This window comes from Panthera pardus, unplaced genomic scaffold, assembly GCF_024362965.1.
Source record: "Panthera pardus isolate Hobbes unplaced genomic scaffold, ASM2436296v1 HiC_scaffold_27, whole genome shotgun sequence".
NCBI lineage: Eukaryota > Metazoa > Chordata > Mammalia > Carnivora > Felidae > Panthera > Panthera pardus.
The window spans coordinates 68,820,791-68,837,632 of record NW_026526843.1 but is presented as its reverse complement, the minus strand read 5'-3'; the positions used below and the strand labels follow the sequence as shown (position 1 = coordinate 68,837,632).

At 39.5% G+C, this 16,842-nt stretch overlaps 1 protein-coding gene across 1 annotated transcript in view; it reads left to right on the top strand.

The window, feature by feature from the left end:
* The window catches only part of KIF4A (kinesin family member 4A), a 119,734-nt gene that overhangs the window by 27,805 nt on the left and 75,087 nt on the right, over window positions 1-16,842 (top strand). Inside the window, exons 7-8 of the mRNA XM_019428615.2 lie at window positions 15,696-15,812; window positions 16,655-16,830. Of these exons, the coding sequence (XP_019284160.1) occupies window positions 15,696-15,812; window positions 16,655-16,830 (293 nt within the window). The remainder of the gene's footprint in view (window positions 1-15,695; window positions 15,813-16,654; window positions 16,831-16,842) is intronic.

The window sequence follows — 16,842 nt, the reverse complement described above, 5'->3', positions numbered from 1 at the left end:
TGCTGTGTCTTTATCTTCTTTTCCCTTTGCTCATTTGTTTCTTAAATTCCACATATGAGTGAAATCATATGGTGTTTGTCTTTCTCTGTGTTATTTGCTTAGCATAAGATTCTAGCTCCAACCATGTCATTGCAAATGGCAAGATTTCATTCTTTTTTACCGCTGAATAATATTCCATTATATATATACACCACTTCTTTATTCATTCATCAATCAGTGGAAACTTGGGCTGCTTCCATAATTTGGTTATTTTAGATAATGCTCCTATAAACATAGGGGTGGAATTAGTGTTTTTGTATTCTTTGGGTAAGTACCCAGTAGTACAATTGCTGGATCTTAGGGTAGTTCTATTTTTAACTTTTTGAGGGACCTCCATACTGTTTTCCAGAGTGGCTGCACCAGTTTGCATTCCCACCAACAGTGCAGGAGGGATCCTTTTTCTCCACATCCTCACCAACACCTGTATTCTTATGTTGTTGATTTTAGCCATTCTGACAAGTGTGTGGTGATATCTCATTGTAGTTTTGGTTTGCATTTCCCTGATGGTAAGTGATGCTGAACATAATTTCATATGTCTGTTGGCCATCGATATGTCTTCTTTGGAGAAATGTCTGTTTATGTCTTCTGCCCATTTTTTAATTGGATTGTTTTATGGATGTTGAGTTTTATAAGTTCTTACTATATTTTGGATATTAAGGTGCCTGGATGGCTCAGTCAGTTGAGCCTCCAACTCTTGATTTTGGCTCAGGTCGTGATCCCAAGGTTGTAGGATCGGGCCCTGTGGTGGGCTCCACACTAACAACATGGACCCTGCTTGGGATTCTCTCTCTCTCTCTGTCCCCTCCCCCAATTGCGCGATTTCTTTCTCTCTAAATAAATAAATAAGCTTTAAACATATATATATATATATATATATATATATATATATATATATATACATTTGGATACTAGCCCTTTATCAGATATGACATTTGCAAATATCTTCCCCCATTCCATAGGTTGCCTTTTAGTTGTATTGCTTGTTTCCTTCACTGTGTAAAAGCGTTTTATTTTGATGAAGTCCCAATAGTCTATTTTTACTTTTGTTTCCCTTGCCTCCAGAGACATATCTAGAAAGAAGTTGCTATGGCCAGTGTCAAAGAGGTTACTGCCTATGCTCTCTTCTAGGATTTTTATGGTTTCAAGTCTCACATTTAAGTCTTTTTTTAATGTTTATTTATTTATTTTGAGAGAGAGAGAAGAATGAGAAGGGGGGAGGGGAGAGAGAGAGAGAGAGAAAAAAAAAAATAGAGGAGAGAATCCCAAGCAGGCTCCATGCTGTCAGTGCACAGCTCGATGCAGGGCTTAATATTACTCACCAACCATGAGATCATGACCTGAGCTGAAATTAAGAGTTGGACGCTAGGGGCACCTGGGTGGCTCAGTAGGTTGAGTGTCCAACTTCGGCTCAGGTCATGATCTCACAGTTTGTGAGTTTGAGCCCCGCGTCTGACTCTGTTCTGATAGCTCAGAGCTCAGAGCTTGGAGCCTGCTTCGGATTCTGTGTCTCCCTCTTTCTCTCTGCCCTTCTCCTGCTGTCTCTCTCTCTCTGTGTCTCTCTCTCTGTCTCTCTCTCAAAAATAAATAAACATTAAAATTAAAAAAAAAGAGTTGGACGCTTAACCAACTGAGCCATCCAGGTGCCCCTCACATTTAATACATTCTGAATTTATTTTTGTGTATGGAGTAAGAAAGTGGTCCAGTTTCATTCTTTTGCATGTAGCTGTCTAGTTTTCCCAACACCATTTGTTGAAGAGACTGTTCTTTTCCCGTTGGATATTCTTTCTTGTTTGTTGAAGATTGGCCATGTAGTTGTGGGTTTAGAAGTGATATTATAAAATCTTTTTTATTGAAATATAAAACCAGGAAATTACATGTAAGCAAATAGCTTGCTGAATTTTCACAAATTGAACAAACTCATGTAACTAGTGTAGGTAGAATATTTAAAAATTTTATATTCTAACCTTATTTTTGGTATGGAAATAAAACTTATTTTTAATATTGATTTTGTCTATCTAGGAACCTGATTCCCTCTCTTGGTCATCTATCTTTACCCACCTTGCTAAAACCACTATGTAAAAGATCATCAGTGATATCTTAATTACCAAAACAAATTGGTTCTTTCCAGTGTTCATCTTACCTGACCTCTTAGTGGCTTTGACATTTGAACACACCCTTCTTGAAACTTCTCTTGGTTTGTAAATCTTCATTCTCCTGGTTCTTTTTCTAACTCGAACTATTCTTTTTCATTCTCTTTTGCTTTTGCTTTTTCCCATTCTGTCATGCTAATTATTGCACCCAGCATGATCTCCTCGATTAGGAATGAGTACCCACTGCCTGCTGTTAGCTCTTCCTTAGTAATATTGTAGAGATGCACCCACTTCCTTCTGCCTCTGCAAAGTCCCTGCCTTCACCCTACACACCTGGAGACGAGCCTCCTAGGAGGCTCCAAAGAGGCATTCCGTTCTAAATACCATACCTACATTAACCTCCTTAAAATACCACTTTGTAAAAAAAAAAAAATACTACTTTGTACATGGTACTTTCCCTGATTAGAAACTAAGTGGCACATCACTGCTTCCAGGATGAACTCTAAACACCATAGCCAGGCCTTCCAGATCCCATGTACCCTGGTCCCAGCCTACCTGCTCAGCTGTCTTTCACAGCTTCCCCTGCCCACACTCGCCACCCCAGCTACACAGCCTTCACAACATACCCGGCTAATTCTGGCTTCTGTGCACTTTCATCACAGCCATCTCCTCCTCTCCCAGAATGCTGTCATGCTCTCCTCCCCCATCAAACTATCTACAACATAGCCATGTTTTCAAGGTCCAATTTAAGTCTTAGATTTTTCGATGCTGCCCTTGTAACCATTCCATCTTCTAATGTATTTTTTGTCTCCTTGAGATTCTCTAGTACCAGGGGACTACATTGTCAGTTTCTGGCCCCTATGTCTTTCCAGCTTTATCTCCCACCACCTGCCTACAAACGACAAGGTTCCAACCACAGCAGTCTACTCATCATTTCCAAACAGTAATTTCGTTACAGATCTCTGTGCTGTTGTACTTGTATGTTCTCTGCTAGATTTTTTTTTTTCCCCTCTTCACTGCCTCGCAAATCTGGCTCCATCAAGCGCCCATTTCCTCCTATGTTTTTAACCTCTCCCTTTCTACTGGCTTCCCCCCAACATAGAAGCATACTGATGTGTTTTACCCATTTTAAAACAAAACAAAATCCTTCATCCTCCTACTACAGTTCTCGTCCCTTTACCTTTTACTCTGCTTGCCAGCCTCCCCATCCTCATCCCATTGAAACTGTCCCTGCTGAGGTCACCCAGTGACCTGAAAAACTGGATCCATTAGGCTCTTTTCAGTCCTCCTCCTACTTGGTGACTCCACAGTGCCTGACACCCTGCCCCCCCTTTTTTTTAATATGAAATTTATTGTCAAATTGGTTTCCATACAACACCCAGTGCTCATCCCAACAGGTGCCCTCCTCAATGCCCCTTTATCTAGACAGTCTCCTTCCTCGCTTGGATGTGTGACACTGCCCTCTCCTGGGCTTCCTCTTTTCTGAGGACTCTCTCGGGCTCCTCTTCCACCCACCCATACCTGAACCAGCTCAGGTTCTGTCCTGGATTTTTTTTCTTTTTCTTCCCACTGTTCAAGCCCATCACCTTGCCACCTTCACACAACTGTAGGTGGTCTCACACACTTAGGTGCTTATAACTCTTACCTACACGCTGCCCATCCCAGACCTCTACCTCCAGCCCATACCTTACATCCACATTTCAACCTCTAAATGTAGTTGCCTGTGGGGCAGCTCACGGATGTCCCACAGACACCTCCCATTCCACATATCTAAAACTGAACTCCTCATCCCTCCCTGCTTCTGTGAAAGCTGCCCTTCCATCACCTTCAGTATATAATACCAATATGCCCTCAGTCACCCATGCCAGAAACCAGGGCATCAAGCCATGCTCTTCCTTCACTCTGGTTCCTTCTCCCAATCCCATCATTCACCAAGTTCTTCCAGTCTTACTTTCTCATGTCTCAAATCACTTTCTTTTCTCTAACCCTACAACCACTACCTTAGTTCAAGCCTTCATCATTTCTTAGCTTATAGCAAGCTTTCCAACTAGTTTCCCTATCTTTTTCAGGCACCCTTGCAAGCCTTCTACCAATCAGCAGCCAGGATGTTTTCGTAAACTGGATATCCCTGCTTAGAGCTCTCCTCATGGCTCCTTACTTTGTATTACACTGCTTGGCATAACCTTTGTGCTCTAGCCCTGCCTACCTGGCTGGCTTCCCCTGTCCTCAGCCCTTCCTTGAAATCTGCTTAGCCGTTCTAAGTGTGCCAAGTTCTCTCTTGTCTGTGCTTCTTTGTACATCATGCTCCCTCTGCCGGAAATGCCTTCCTTCTGTCTTCACATGGCTAATTTTTTTTGCCCTTCAATGCTCAACTCTGATTTCATCCCCTTGAAGAAACTTTCTTTGACCACCTTCAGTCCCCCCCGCCATCTCGTGCTCACCTCTTTCCTACAGTAACACTAACCCAACTCTGTCATACGGTCATCTCCTAAAATGACTGACTCCCCCAGTAGACAGCAAGCCAGGCAAAGGTGTCTTATTCATCTTTGAATCCTTAGGGCCTGGCATAGTGCCTGACACGTAGTTGGTCCTGACTGAGTGCCTGAGTTTCTTGCTCCCTTTTGATCTGACTGGCAATTCTTATTAATATTTCAATTCACAATTTAGATGTCACCCAAATGTGAAATCTCTAATATGAAGCATAGCATCAGCTGGTGCTCCATAGTGTTTTTTCCTAACACTTTATTATGAGATTTTTCTAAGATACAGCAAAGTTAAAAGATTTTACAAGAAAGGCCCTAAACCTAGCATCTGGATTCTACCATTAACATTTTAGTCTATTTGCTTTATGACATATCTAGCCACTCATTAAGCCATATTCTTTTTCATTTTTTTAATTTATTTTTATTTTTTAATAATTTATTGTCAAGTTGGCTTCCATACAACACCCAGTGCTCATCCCAACAAGTGCCCTCCTCAATGTCCATCACCCACTTTGCCCTCTCCCCCGCCCCTCATCAACCCTGTTTGCTCTCAGTATTTAAGTCTTTTATGGTTTGCCTCCCTCCCTCTCTGTAACTTTTCCCCCCTTCCCCTCCTCCATGTTCTTCTGTTAAGTTTCTCAAGATCCACATGAGTGAAAACATATGGTATCTGTCTTTCTCTGACTGACTTAATTCACTTAGCATGACACTCTCCAGTTTCATCCACATTGCTGCAAATGGCCAGATTTCATTCTTTCTCATTGCCAAGTAGTATTCTTTTTCAAATGCATTTTAAAGTAAATCACACACATTAGTACACTTCCTCCTAAATACTTAAGCTTACGTGTTATTAACTGGAGTTTAATATTTGTTTATATTTTTTAATGTAAAATTTGAAAGAATGGAAAGCATAAATTTTAAGTGTATACTAACTGAGTTTTGACAAATGCATTTACCTAAAAGCCTATATAACCTAACACCTTATCGTGATATAGATTACTTCCCTTCTCAGTCAGTTGTCACCCTGCCACATCTCACTGCATTCTCCCTTTTCATTGTAATTATTTGTCAGTTTTCCCCACTAGACTTTGAGTTCCTTGGAGGTAAAGACCAGTTCTTATTTTCCCACTAACTGTGCCAAGCACTGTGCCTGGCACACATTTGGCGTTCAGTAACTGTTAGTTGGCCGGATGAATGCATATCTGCCTTATCCCCGGAATATGAGCACATGTTGTATTCATTCTCTTTCTTTCTCATTTCCCACATTTAAAAGGTTACTTGGTCATGTCATTTTTATGTCTCAGATACCTTTCTTTAAAAAATTTTTTTTAATGTTTATTCATTTTTGAGATGGAGAGAGCATGAGTAGGGGAGGGGCAGAGAGAGAGGGAGACACAGAATCTGATTCAGGCTCCAGACTCTCAGCTGTCAGCACAGAGCCTGACACAGGGCTCAAACTCATGAACCGCAAGATCATGACCTGAGCTGAAGTCGCACGCTTAACCAACTGAGCCACCCAGGCTCCTTTTCTGGTGTTCCAGTCATTAGAGATCTCTCACCTGAACTATTAAAATAACTTCCTAAAAGGTTTCCTTTTTTTTAATGTTTATTTACTTTTGAGAGAGAGAGTGAGAGACAGAGCATGAGGTGGGGAGGAGCAGAGAGAGAGGGAGACACAGAATCCGAAGCAGGCTCCAGGCTCTGAGATGTCAGCATGGAGCCTGACACAGGGCTCAAACCCACAGACTGCGAGGTCGTGACCTGAGCCAAAGTCAGATGCTCAACCAACTGAGCCACCGAGGCACCCTCTAAATGGTTCCTTAAGACACCAGTTTTTTACTCCCAAATTGACCTCCCAACTGACGACCAAAGTAATATTTACCAAATCCAAATTCGATCACATATACCCCCTCTTTAAAACTTTTCATTTGTTTTCCATCATCTACAGCAGATGTTTTTATCTGCCTTCCTTTTAAAGCAGAGGAACGCTTCTTTAAGTGAAATCTTACAACAAATTCTAACAGTTGAAATAAATTAAAGAACAGATTTTAAATTCATGTAAATTTATTTTATAAGTTCAAATGTATAACACTGTATAAGTCAATCTTCAAACGAGAAGAACATTATAGTTATTATGATCACAATTTCTTTCTTTATGTTAATGGGCATATCATAGAGTTTTCTGTAATAAAAAATGAAGTACAACAAAGGACTTGTATCTAGAATATCTAGAAATATAGAATATTTCTGTAATAAAAAATGAAGTGCAATGAAGGACTTATATCTAGAATATATATAAGGACTTGTATCTAGAATATATCAGACTTCAGAAGAACTCTGGAAACTCAAAAGTAAAAAAAAACAATCCAAGTACAAAGTAAGCAAAAAACACAAACAGATGTTTCGCCAAAGGGGACATACAGATGGCAATAACTGCATGAAAAGGTGTTCAGCATCCTTAGTCATTAAGGAAATACAAATGAAAACCACAATGAGGTATTACTGCACACCTCTCATAATAGCTAAAAGAAAAAATAGTGACAATACCAAATGCTGCCAAGAATGTGGAAGAATTGAATCTCTCATACATTGCTGATGGGAATGTAGAAAGGTACACTCAGGGAAATACTAAATATGTTCTTATCAAACAATATAGCAATTGCACTATTGGACATTTATCCCAAAGAAAGTGTATGTTCACACAAAAATTCACACGTGAATGTTCATAGCTGCTCTATTTGTAATAACCAAACACTGGAAATGATTCAAAATGTCCATCAGCAGGCGAATGGTTAAACAAAAATGTAGTGCATCCATGCTGTGTAATACTACTCAGTAGTAAAAAGAAATGATTACTGGGGTACCTGGGTGGCTCAGTCGGTTAAGCATCCGACTTCAGCTCAGGTCACGATCTTGTGGTTCGTGAGTTCCAGCCCCGCGTTGGGCTCTGTGCTGACAGCTCAGAGCCTAGAACCTGCTTCAGATTCTGGGTCTCCCCCTCTCTCTCTGCCCCTCCCCTGATTGTGCTCTGTCTCTGTCTCTCTCTCTCAAAAATGAATAAACATTTTAAAAAAGTATTAAAAGAAAAAAAAGGAATGACTATCGATGCAGACAACACCTTGGATGGATTATTGTTATGCTGAGTGGGGAAAAAAAAGGCCAGTCTCAAAAAGTTGCATAGTGTGTGATGCCATTTAAACATTCTTGAAATAGCAAAATTATATGGGAGAACAGATTCATGGTTGACAAGGGCTAGGGATTGGGGAGTAAAGGAGTAGGTGTGCATATAAAGGGTAGCACGAGAAAGCTGTGTGGTGATAGGACAGTTCTGTATCTTGATTTTGGTGTTGGTTACTTGAAGTTATACACGTGATAAAATTGCATAGAACTACACACACACACACACACACACACACACACACACATAGAGTACATGTAAAAACTGCTGAAATCTGAATAAGCTCTGGGGATTGTGCCAATGTTAATTTTCAGGTTTTGATACTGTGCTATAGCTGTGCAATATGTTACCATTGGGGAGGCTGGGTGAATGATGTATAAGACCTTCCTGTACGTTTCTTTGCAACTTCCTGTGAATCTAAATAATTATTTTGAAAGAAAAACTTTTTTAAATGCACTATAATAAAAAGCATTTTTTTCTCTTTCCCCAAATCCCTAGTCCACATTTCTAGATATTTTCTCTTTCTATACAAATAGAGGCGTATAATGTACTCTGTTCTAGTCTACCCTTTATTTTTTTCACTGAATGATATATGTTGGAGGTTGTTCCATGTTAACTTAAACATCTCTACCACATTCTTTTTTATGTCTATATATTGTATAGATAGACCATTGTATTTATTATACCATTCCGTTACTGATGAACATTTAGATTGGTTCTAGACTTTCACCATTACAAAGTAAGCTCTAGTGAACATTCTTCATTCTTAGTATATGACATGATGGGGATTCTAGATGACAGAACCTTATTTAAGGTTTTGCATCTAACTTTTCCTATAATTTATTCTGGTGACACATTACCAAGAATATCCTGATTCATCATATGTAGCTGTGAATTATAAACACTTTTTTTTTTAATTTGAAAAGAGAGAGAGTACGCGTGAGCAGAGGAGAGGGGCAGAGGGAGAAGGAGAGAGATCATCTTAAGGTGGCTCCACACTCAGTGCAGAGCTCCACATGGGGCTCAGTCCCACAACCCTGGGATCATGACCTGAGCCAAAATCAGGAGTGGGACACTCAACCAACTGAGCCACCCCAACGCCCCTAAACACTTTGTAACAGTCCAAATTACAACCTCAGGATTCTCCTCAATTATTTACCTGATCTGGGAGTTTCACATGATAGGACATTTAAATCCAAAGTTGTATCACTAGCAATATCTTTTCTAGTTTATGTTATGTAATAACTATAAATGCTTTTAACAGGATACTTGCAAAGTTTACAAGAAGCACTGAAACTATCTTTTTTTTAGTGCCATTGGCTAAGTGTTTCATATGCACTTTCTCATTTAATCATTTTTTCTAACTTTTGTTGAGATATTATTGACATATATGTAAGTTTAGGTATACAGTGTGATTATTGGATACATGTATATATTGTGAAATGATTACCATAATAAGGTTAGTTAACACTTCTATCCCCTTACATAACTACCGTGTGTGTGTGTGTGTGTGTGTCTGGTGATAGCATTTAGGATTTACTCTCTTAATAACTATCAAGTATACAATACAGTAATGTTAATTATAGTCACCATGCTTTACATGAGATCCCAGAACTTATTCATCTAATAGCTGGAAGTTTGTATTCTTTGACCAACACCTCCCCATTTCTCTCACTCCTCAGCCTCTGGCAGCCACCATTCCACTCTCTTTCTGTGAGTTCAGCTTGTTTAGATTCCACGTATAATTGAGAACATACAGTATTTGCCTTTCTCCATCAGACTTATTTCACTTAGCATAATGTTCTCAAGGTTCATCCATGTTGCAAAAGGCAGGATTTCTGTCTTTTTTGTGGCTGAATAATATTCCTTTGTATGTATATGCGTGTGTGTGTACACTGAATTCTGTGTATCCATTCATCTATCAGTGGGCATGTAGATTGTGAACATCCATTTGGTACTACACAACTGACGATGATGCAGTGATAAGTGCATGAATTTGAAGAATTGCCTCTGCCTGGTGTTTCAGTACAAACTTGTACTATAATGGTATAATAACTTGCACGATTTTCCATGAGCGAGCATGTGACCAGGGAAAAGTCTATGCAAAGCCACAGCCTTAAAATACACATTTGCGAAACATTAAGACATGCACACATATTAGAGGTATTTTCAAAGACCGTAAAAAAATTAACTAACCTTGCTGCACAAAACAATGTGCTGGTTGACTTCAGCATGTTAAGATTTGAAATACAGCACACTGGAGTGAGCTGTGTAAAGGCAGTTTTTAAAATAGTTAAAATGACTGTAAGTAGTGGTGATGATTACACAACAGTGTGAATGTACTTAGTGCTACTGAACTGTACACTTAAAAATGGTTAAAATGGTAAATTTTATGTTACATATATGTTGCCATAGTAAGTTCCAGGCTCTGAGCTGTCAGCACAGAGCCCAATGTGGGGCTCAAACTCGCAAACTGTGAGATCATGACCTGAGCTAAAGTTGGACGCTTAACTGACTGAGCTACCCAGGCACCCCTATCTTACCACAGTAAAAAATTTAAAAAAACAAAGCCCAAATGACCATTGCAGAAACTCTGAAGAATCTCTGTGGTTCCCTAAAGTATCCCTAAGGTTCTGAGGGACACAGTTTGAAAACCACTGCCCTACATGAGAAATACAAATACCTGAGACTGACCTATCTGTCGTGCATTTATGATCTCTCCTGAGCTGCCCTCTAACCTGATTATTTGTCACTCTCCATCTTATAACTTGCATTGTATTCATACTGAATTACCCGTAGTTCTTCACAAATATGTGCCTTGGCATATGCTACTTCCTCTGCCTGGAATGCCCTTGCACTGTTCTTTCCTACTCTTCCCTCCTCCACTGGCACTGTTCTAGTCATCCTTCACAGTTCAGCTCAAATTTTTCATTCTTTTCTGAAGCCGTCTGTTACCTTCCCAGGTAAAGTTTACCACTCCCTCTTATGAGAACCCATTTCGACTATATGTATACTTTAATGTTATATTTGCAATTATTTTTGTTTGTGCATCCATCTCTCCCTGTAGATTATGAACTCCTTGAGAGTGGAGATTGTGACTTATTCATCTTTGTATCTCTAATACCTAGCACAGTGCCTGGAACATTGTGCCTGTTCACTAAGTGTTCGATGAAAAGGACTCAGATGTGTGGGGTGAGAAAAGAGACAAGTCCAGGATGTCTCAGGTTTGCTGTTTGTTGGATGACTGGTTAGATGGCGAGAAAATGGGAACAGTGGTAGAAGTGAAATAGATTTACACCGAAAGATGAATTCTGTTTTGTCCAGTATTTTTATGCAATGCCTCATGGGCACAGCCCACTGGAGGTTATTCAGTAAGCAGCTAAAATACAGCTCTGGACAACAGGAAAGAGGTCTGGTTTGGAGATGCAGATTAGGGAGTCATTCTTATCGGTATTTATTGGAACTCTAGGCTGTATAAACCCAGGGAGAATATATATAGTAAGCAAAGAGCTTAAGGCAGTTTCAAGAGAATATCAACATTTAATGGGTAGGTATTAGAAAAACCATCCCATTAAGTAGCCTGGGAATGATGGAGAATGGGGAACACATTAGTTGCATGGTTCTGGGGCAGAGACTTGACAGTTCCAGAGTTCTTTATATGCTTTTTCTACCTATCCCCTCTTATCAGCCTCAAGTCTGTCCCCTTTCCAATGTACCTGATGCCTCTGAGTAAATCAGCTCATTTTCATAGAGCATAGAGATTAAGACCATGGACTTTGGAGCCAGACTGCCTTTATTTGAGTTCTGACTCTGCCACTTATTAGCTGCATGACCTTAGGCAACTTCCCTAACCTCTTTGTGCCTCAACTCTCTTATCTGTCAATACAACTATGATCATACTTCATAGGACTATTGTGAGGATTAAATGAGTTAATATGTATAAAGTACCTAGAATAGGTATACACTATATAAACTTAGCTGTTATTGTCACTGTCGTCATTATTGTCCCTCCGAAGGCTCTTTAGATTGAGGCTTCTTCCATCTTGCTAAATCCGTTATTGCTTGTCTACGTGTACTCTAAAAATATGTTGAAACCTCCTCTCTACTGATATTTCTCTCCTATGTTCTGTGATCTTGTGGGTGAGTACTTTTAAAATTCCTTTTAGTGGTGTTTTAAGGAGGGAGAGGAGAGAAATGCTGGTGGTCAAACTTCCTATAATGCTCTGTGTTCTTTTTGTATATGAATTTATTTGTTACGTTGATCTCTGTGAAGCCACATCGATTTTTTATTGGAATAATTTGTGACTAGATAATTACAGTTTTATGCTGTGAAAGCCTTCTATCCTTTTTCTCTTTTAGACGTCCTGTTCCCAGAAAGTTAGCTGTCTTTTTTCCTGAATTTTGTGGATCTGTTTTCTTAACATCTAGCATACTGGTGTATGACTGTGCCCCTCAGTCCCCAGCAAACAGATTCCCATCATTTTACTTCTATAATCAGTTCTTCCGTGTGTATCAGCTTGAAGGCCAAAGCAGCCATTTCCTTATCCACTCAAAGTGTCTTCTGAGTGAAGAAACTGTTATCAGAATAGATTAGGAATTTGTCAGGTGCTGTCTGCTTTCAGCCTCATGTAATTTAGTAGAGATCCAAATAATCCAAGTTTGTCTACCCTATTAATAAAAACATGTAGGTAGTACTTTGTAGATCACATTTGATTTTTATCATAGTCCCCTGAGGTAAGGTATGTATTACACCTATTTTATGAATAAAGGAGAGTTTCAGTGGCTTATCCAAGCTCACACATATTGGTAAGTGGAAGAGGCAGAGTCTGAATGAAGATTCTGTCTCCTAATCAAATTCCCTTCTACTCTGTCCCTTCTCAGTACTTACTCCTATAAGTTTTGTGATCTGTTGCAGTAACAGATCATTCCCTTTCTCTCTGACTAGGCAAACCATATCAATACTATATTACCTCCATTTTTCACCCCATTTTACTTGGTTATTTTACCTTGGGCTTGCAGATATTTTCTTCACCTGTAGAGCAGGGTTTCTCAGCTGTGGCACTATTAACATTTCGGATCAGATCATTTGGGGGGGCTGTCCAGTCTCTTGGTAGGATAGAGGCATCCTTGCCCTCTACCCACCAAATACCAGTAGCACTGCCTGCCACCGCACAAATTGTGACAACCAAAATGTCTCCAGGTATTGCCAGATGTCCCCTAAAAAGCAAAATGTGTTTGTTGCCATAGTAAATAAACACCCAAAAATGTCAAGTAGTATTCTTGATCCTCTCCTTGCTTGATCTATTCTCAATCTTAGAATAACTTCTGATTTTATAATTTTATCTGGGCATTTTTTCTCCATAGCCGTCATTGATCAGAAATTTAAACCTCTGCAAACATGTTCTTCCCAGTCTTTATGATGTACACTCCATCCATGTCATGAACTCATCATTTTAAATCTCTTAACAGAAAATCAGATCCTGTTTCGTGATGGGTTCTTTCTAGAGAGACATTCATTTCCCTTGCTTCTTTCTATTCCAAAGCCCCAATTCTCATTTGAAAAAGAAAAAAAAAAAACAGCCTCTTTATACCCAAGTAAATGATTCTTGCTTAGATCAAAGTTGCCATAGATTCTTCTCAGGGTTCATCTAGATTTTTTTATTGTTGTTCTTGTACGACACTATAGATGGAAGTTTTGCTCAGCAGGTTTGAAAAACCTCAGCAGTCTCTTCCTTAACATCCCAGATGGGATATGAGCGAATGAGATGGAACTGTGTTCTGTTTGGCTCAAAGGGGAAAGAAAAGAAAGGAATGAACTAATACAAGGATTAGTACAGGTATTGGTGAGCAGCTTTGATAAATCTCAGCAGACTCTCCTTCACATCCTGGGTAGGATAAATGGCCCTGAAAAATGGTATCCCTTTCAGCTGGCAATAAAAGGAAAAGACAGGAATGGTTGCTTGAAGGGATTGGTTTTGTTTTAGATTTGGGAGATTTGAGCATGTATAGAGACTGAAAAGAAGAAATTAGTAAAGGGAAAATAAATTGAAGATCTAAGAGAGAGGGAGAAGATCAAAGGTTTCAACGTCCCAGAGAAAATGGGGGGGACTAGAGACACCAGCACACTAAAGGGGAAATAAAGGTGGTTATTTACTCCTCTGAAACAAGAAGGATGAAGGAATCAGTAACAGCAAAGAAAAGACTATGAGGTGAGGAGAGGGAAAACCTTCCCTTGCAGATAACTTTGATCTCCACAATGTATTTGTTGAAATCATCCACTAATAGAGTGAAGGTAGATTTACAGTCTTGAAAATGATGAGTGTTTAGAATAGCTGCTCTGGTGAAGTAGGAATGAGGAAGAAAAGATTGCCGCTTGATGAAGTGTTCAGCAAAAGTCAGAGAGCAGTGTTTTATAATGAATGGATCTAGTCCATTTAGTTATGTGACTTTCTCCAGCATTGCAGCCTACAGTAACTTACACACACACACACACACACACACACACACACACACACACACACACACCCCCACCACAGTTAGTCTAACGTGTGACTGGGAATTGACATGATGGGAAGGCAGAAGGTCATGGGTCTAGTGAGTGCTTGAGAAAGCCTAACTGAAATGATCGATCATAGTGTCCAGAATATGTAGTTTAAGGCCCAGGGGAGGATGATCTACTGGGAGTATTATAAAGTATCAGTAAATTGGTGGCTATTATAAGGGTGAAGAGCAGGACCCATGAAAGAAATGAAAAGCTAGTAGAATGCAGTCAGAGAGGAGTTTTGGAGCTCAGGATCTTGTAGATATATAGTTATTTCTGGTTGTATGGGAGTCCACAGTATGGCTGAGTAAATAAAAAGGTAGAGTAGCATTAAACAAAAATGATACCATTTATTTGTCATTTAACTTTGTATAATTATCTTTTTTTATTTTTGAGAGAGAGAGAGAGCATGAGTGGGATAAAGGCAGAGAGATGGGGACAGCATCTGAAGTAGGCTCTGTGCTGACAGCAGAGAGCCCAAGGCAGGGCTTGAACCCCCGAACCATGAGATCATGACCTGAGTCAAAGTCGGACACTCACCTGACTGAGCCACCCAGGCACCCCACTTTGTATATCATTTAATTCTCCACCACAACCCAATGAGGTAGATAGATGTGCCTCATTTTAGAGCAGAACCCAAAATCATATAGGTAGTCAGTGATAGAGCCAGGATTAGAACCTAAGTCTATCTGACACCAAAGCCTGTGCACTTAACCACTATACTATGTAGCCTTTTCACAGTAAACATAATCATGGGAAGGTCAGAGGCTTTAGAAGGACCTCAGAAATTATTACAGGGTTTAAAAAGCAAACTTTGGAATTCAAGAAGTGGAAAAGAATCTTTACCCTTTTTAAAGCAACAAGAGAAAATATATTCCTCTGTGGTGTGAAAGAAAAAGCATAGGACTTAACTGAAATCCTAAGATGGAATGTCAGGCCTACCACTCACCAGCTGTTTGACCTTAGACAAGTCATAGAAACTCTGATCTAGTTTCCTTATCTGTAAAGTGAGAATGATAGTAAATATAATTTAGTGACATGATAAAAAATAGCTGTTCATCTAATTTCTCAGCACTAATTTGAGAATTAAAAGTGGTAATGGATATAAAAAGTAAATATACAAATTGTTGTTGTCATGGTGATAGTTATCTGTCTGTCTACTTTGTTTCCATGGGAAAGGGCAAGAAGTCTCAACAAATTCAGTTGTGCATATCCAACATTTAGACCTTTGTTTTCAGAAAAGTGAAGAAGATCAAGAAGTCTCCTTAAGACTGATGATTTAATATTTCTGTGGGGTTTTTATTTTATGTAGGTGTATGTTCGATGCTTTACTAAGCAATTTAAATTGTGTTTCCTGCTACTAGGCATTAATATTAACCGAGGCCTCCTGTGCTTGGGAAATGTGATCAGTGCTCTTGGAGATGACAAAAAAGGTGGCTTTGTGCCATACAGAGATTCCAAGTTGACTCGACTGCTTCAAGGTAAGCCCAGAGTGCCTCTAAAAATAAGAGAGTAGGGGCGCCTGGGTGGCTCAGTCGGTTAAGTGGCCGACTTCGGCTCAGGTCATGATCTCGCCATCCATGAGTTCGAGCCCCGCGTCGGGCTCTGTGCTGACAGCTCAGAGCCTGGAGCCTGTTTTGGATTCTGTGTTTCCCTCTCTCTGACCCTCCCCCATTCATGCTCTGTCTCTCTCTGTCTCAAAAATAAATAAACGTTAAAAAAAATTTTTAAAAAAAATAAGAGAGTGACTCAGAGTAATAGTGCTGAGAAGGTAAAGACGGGATCGGTGAACAGATTTTTGGACTATCCTATACAGAGCTATCTAACTGATAAATCGGAAAGAGACCCATTAGTAGGCAGGCTTGTAAGATAATGGAAAGGTGTCTTCATAGATGGGTTTGAAAGCCAAGAAATCTACAGAATGCCAACTGAACTTTATACTTTGTAACTGAAAATGAACTTGATTACTGTTTATTAGTACTTGATAAGCAGAATTCCCTGAATAATTAAAACCTACCTAGAGAGGGCATCCTAAGAATGTTTAATTCCACTTGTGGCTCCTAACTTACTTGCACTAGGCCTGAGTTGTTTTAACCCAACTAACTGCCAAAATCACAGTCTTACGAATGGGGACACATGGAATAGGATTCTAAACTATATCATTTATGCAACAAAAAATCTTAGTATTTTTACTAACAGGAAATTTGCAGATTATTAAAAATTTTTTTCTTAGAGCTCTGAGTTTGAAGGCACCGACCTAAATGGACAGCTTTCCTTGCATCCTGATTGTTTGATTTTATTTCCTCCTATTGTTATTTTTCAGATTCTCTAGGAGGTAATAGCCATACACTTATGATAGCCTGTGTGAGTCCTGCTGACTCCAATCTAGAAGAAACATTAAATACCCTTCGCTATGCTGACAGAGCAAGAAAAATCAAGAATAAACCTGTTGTTAATATCGATCCCCAGACAGCTGAACTTAATCATCTGAAGCAACAGGTAAAAGGGACT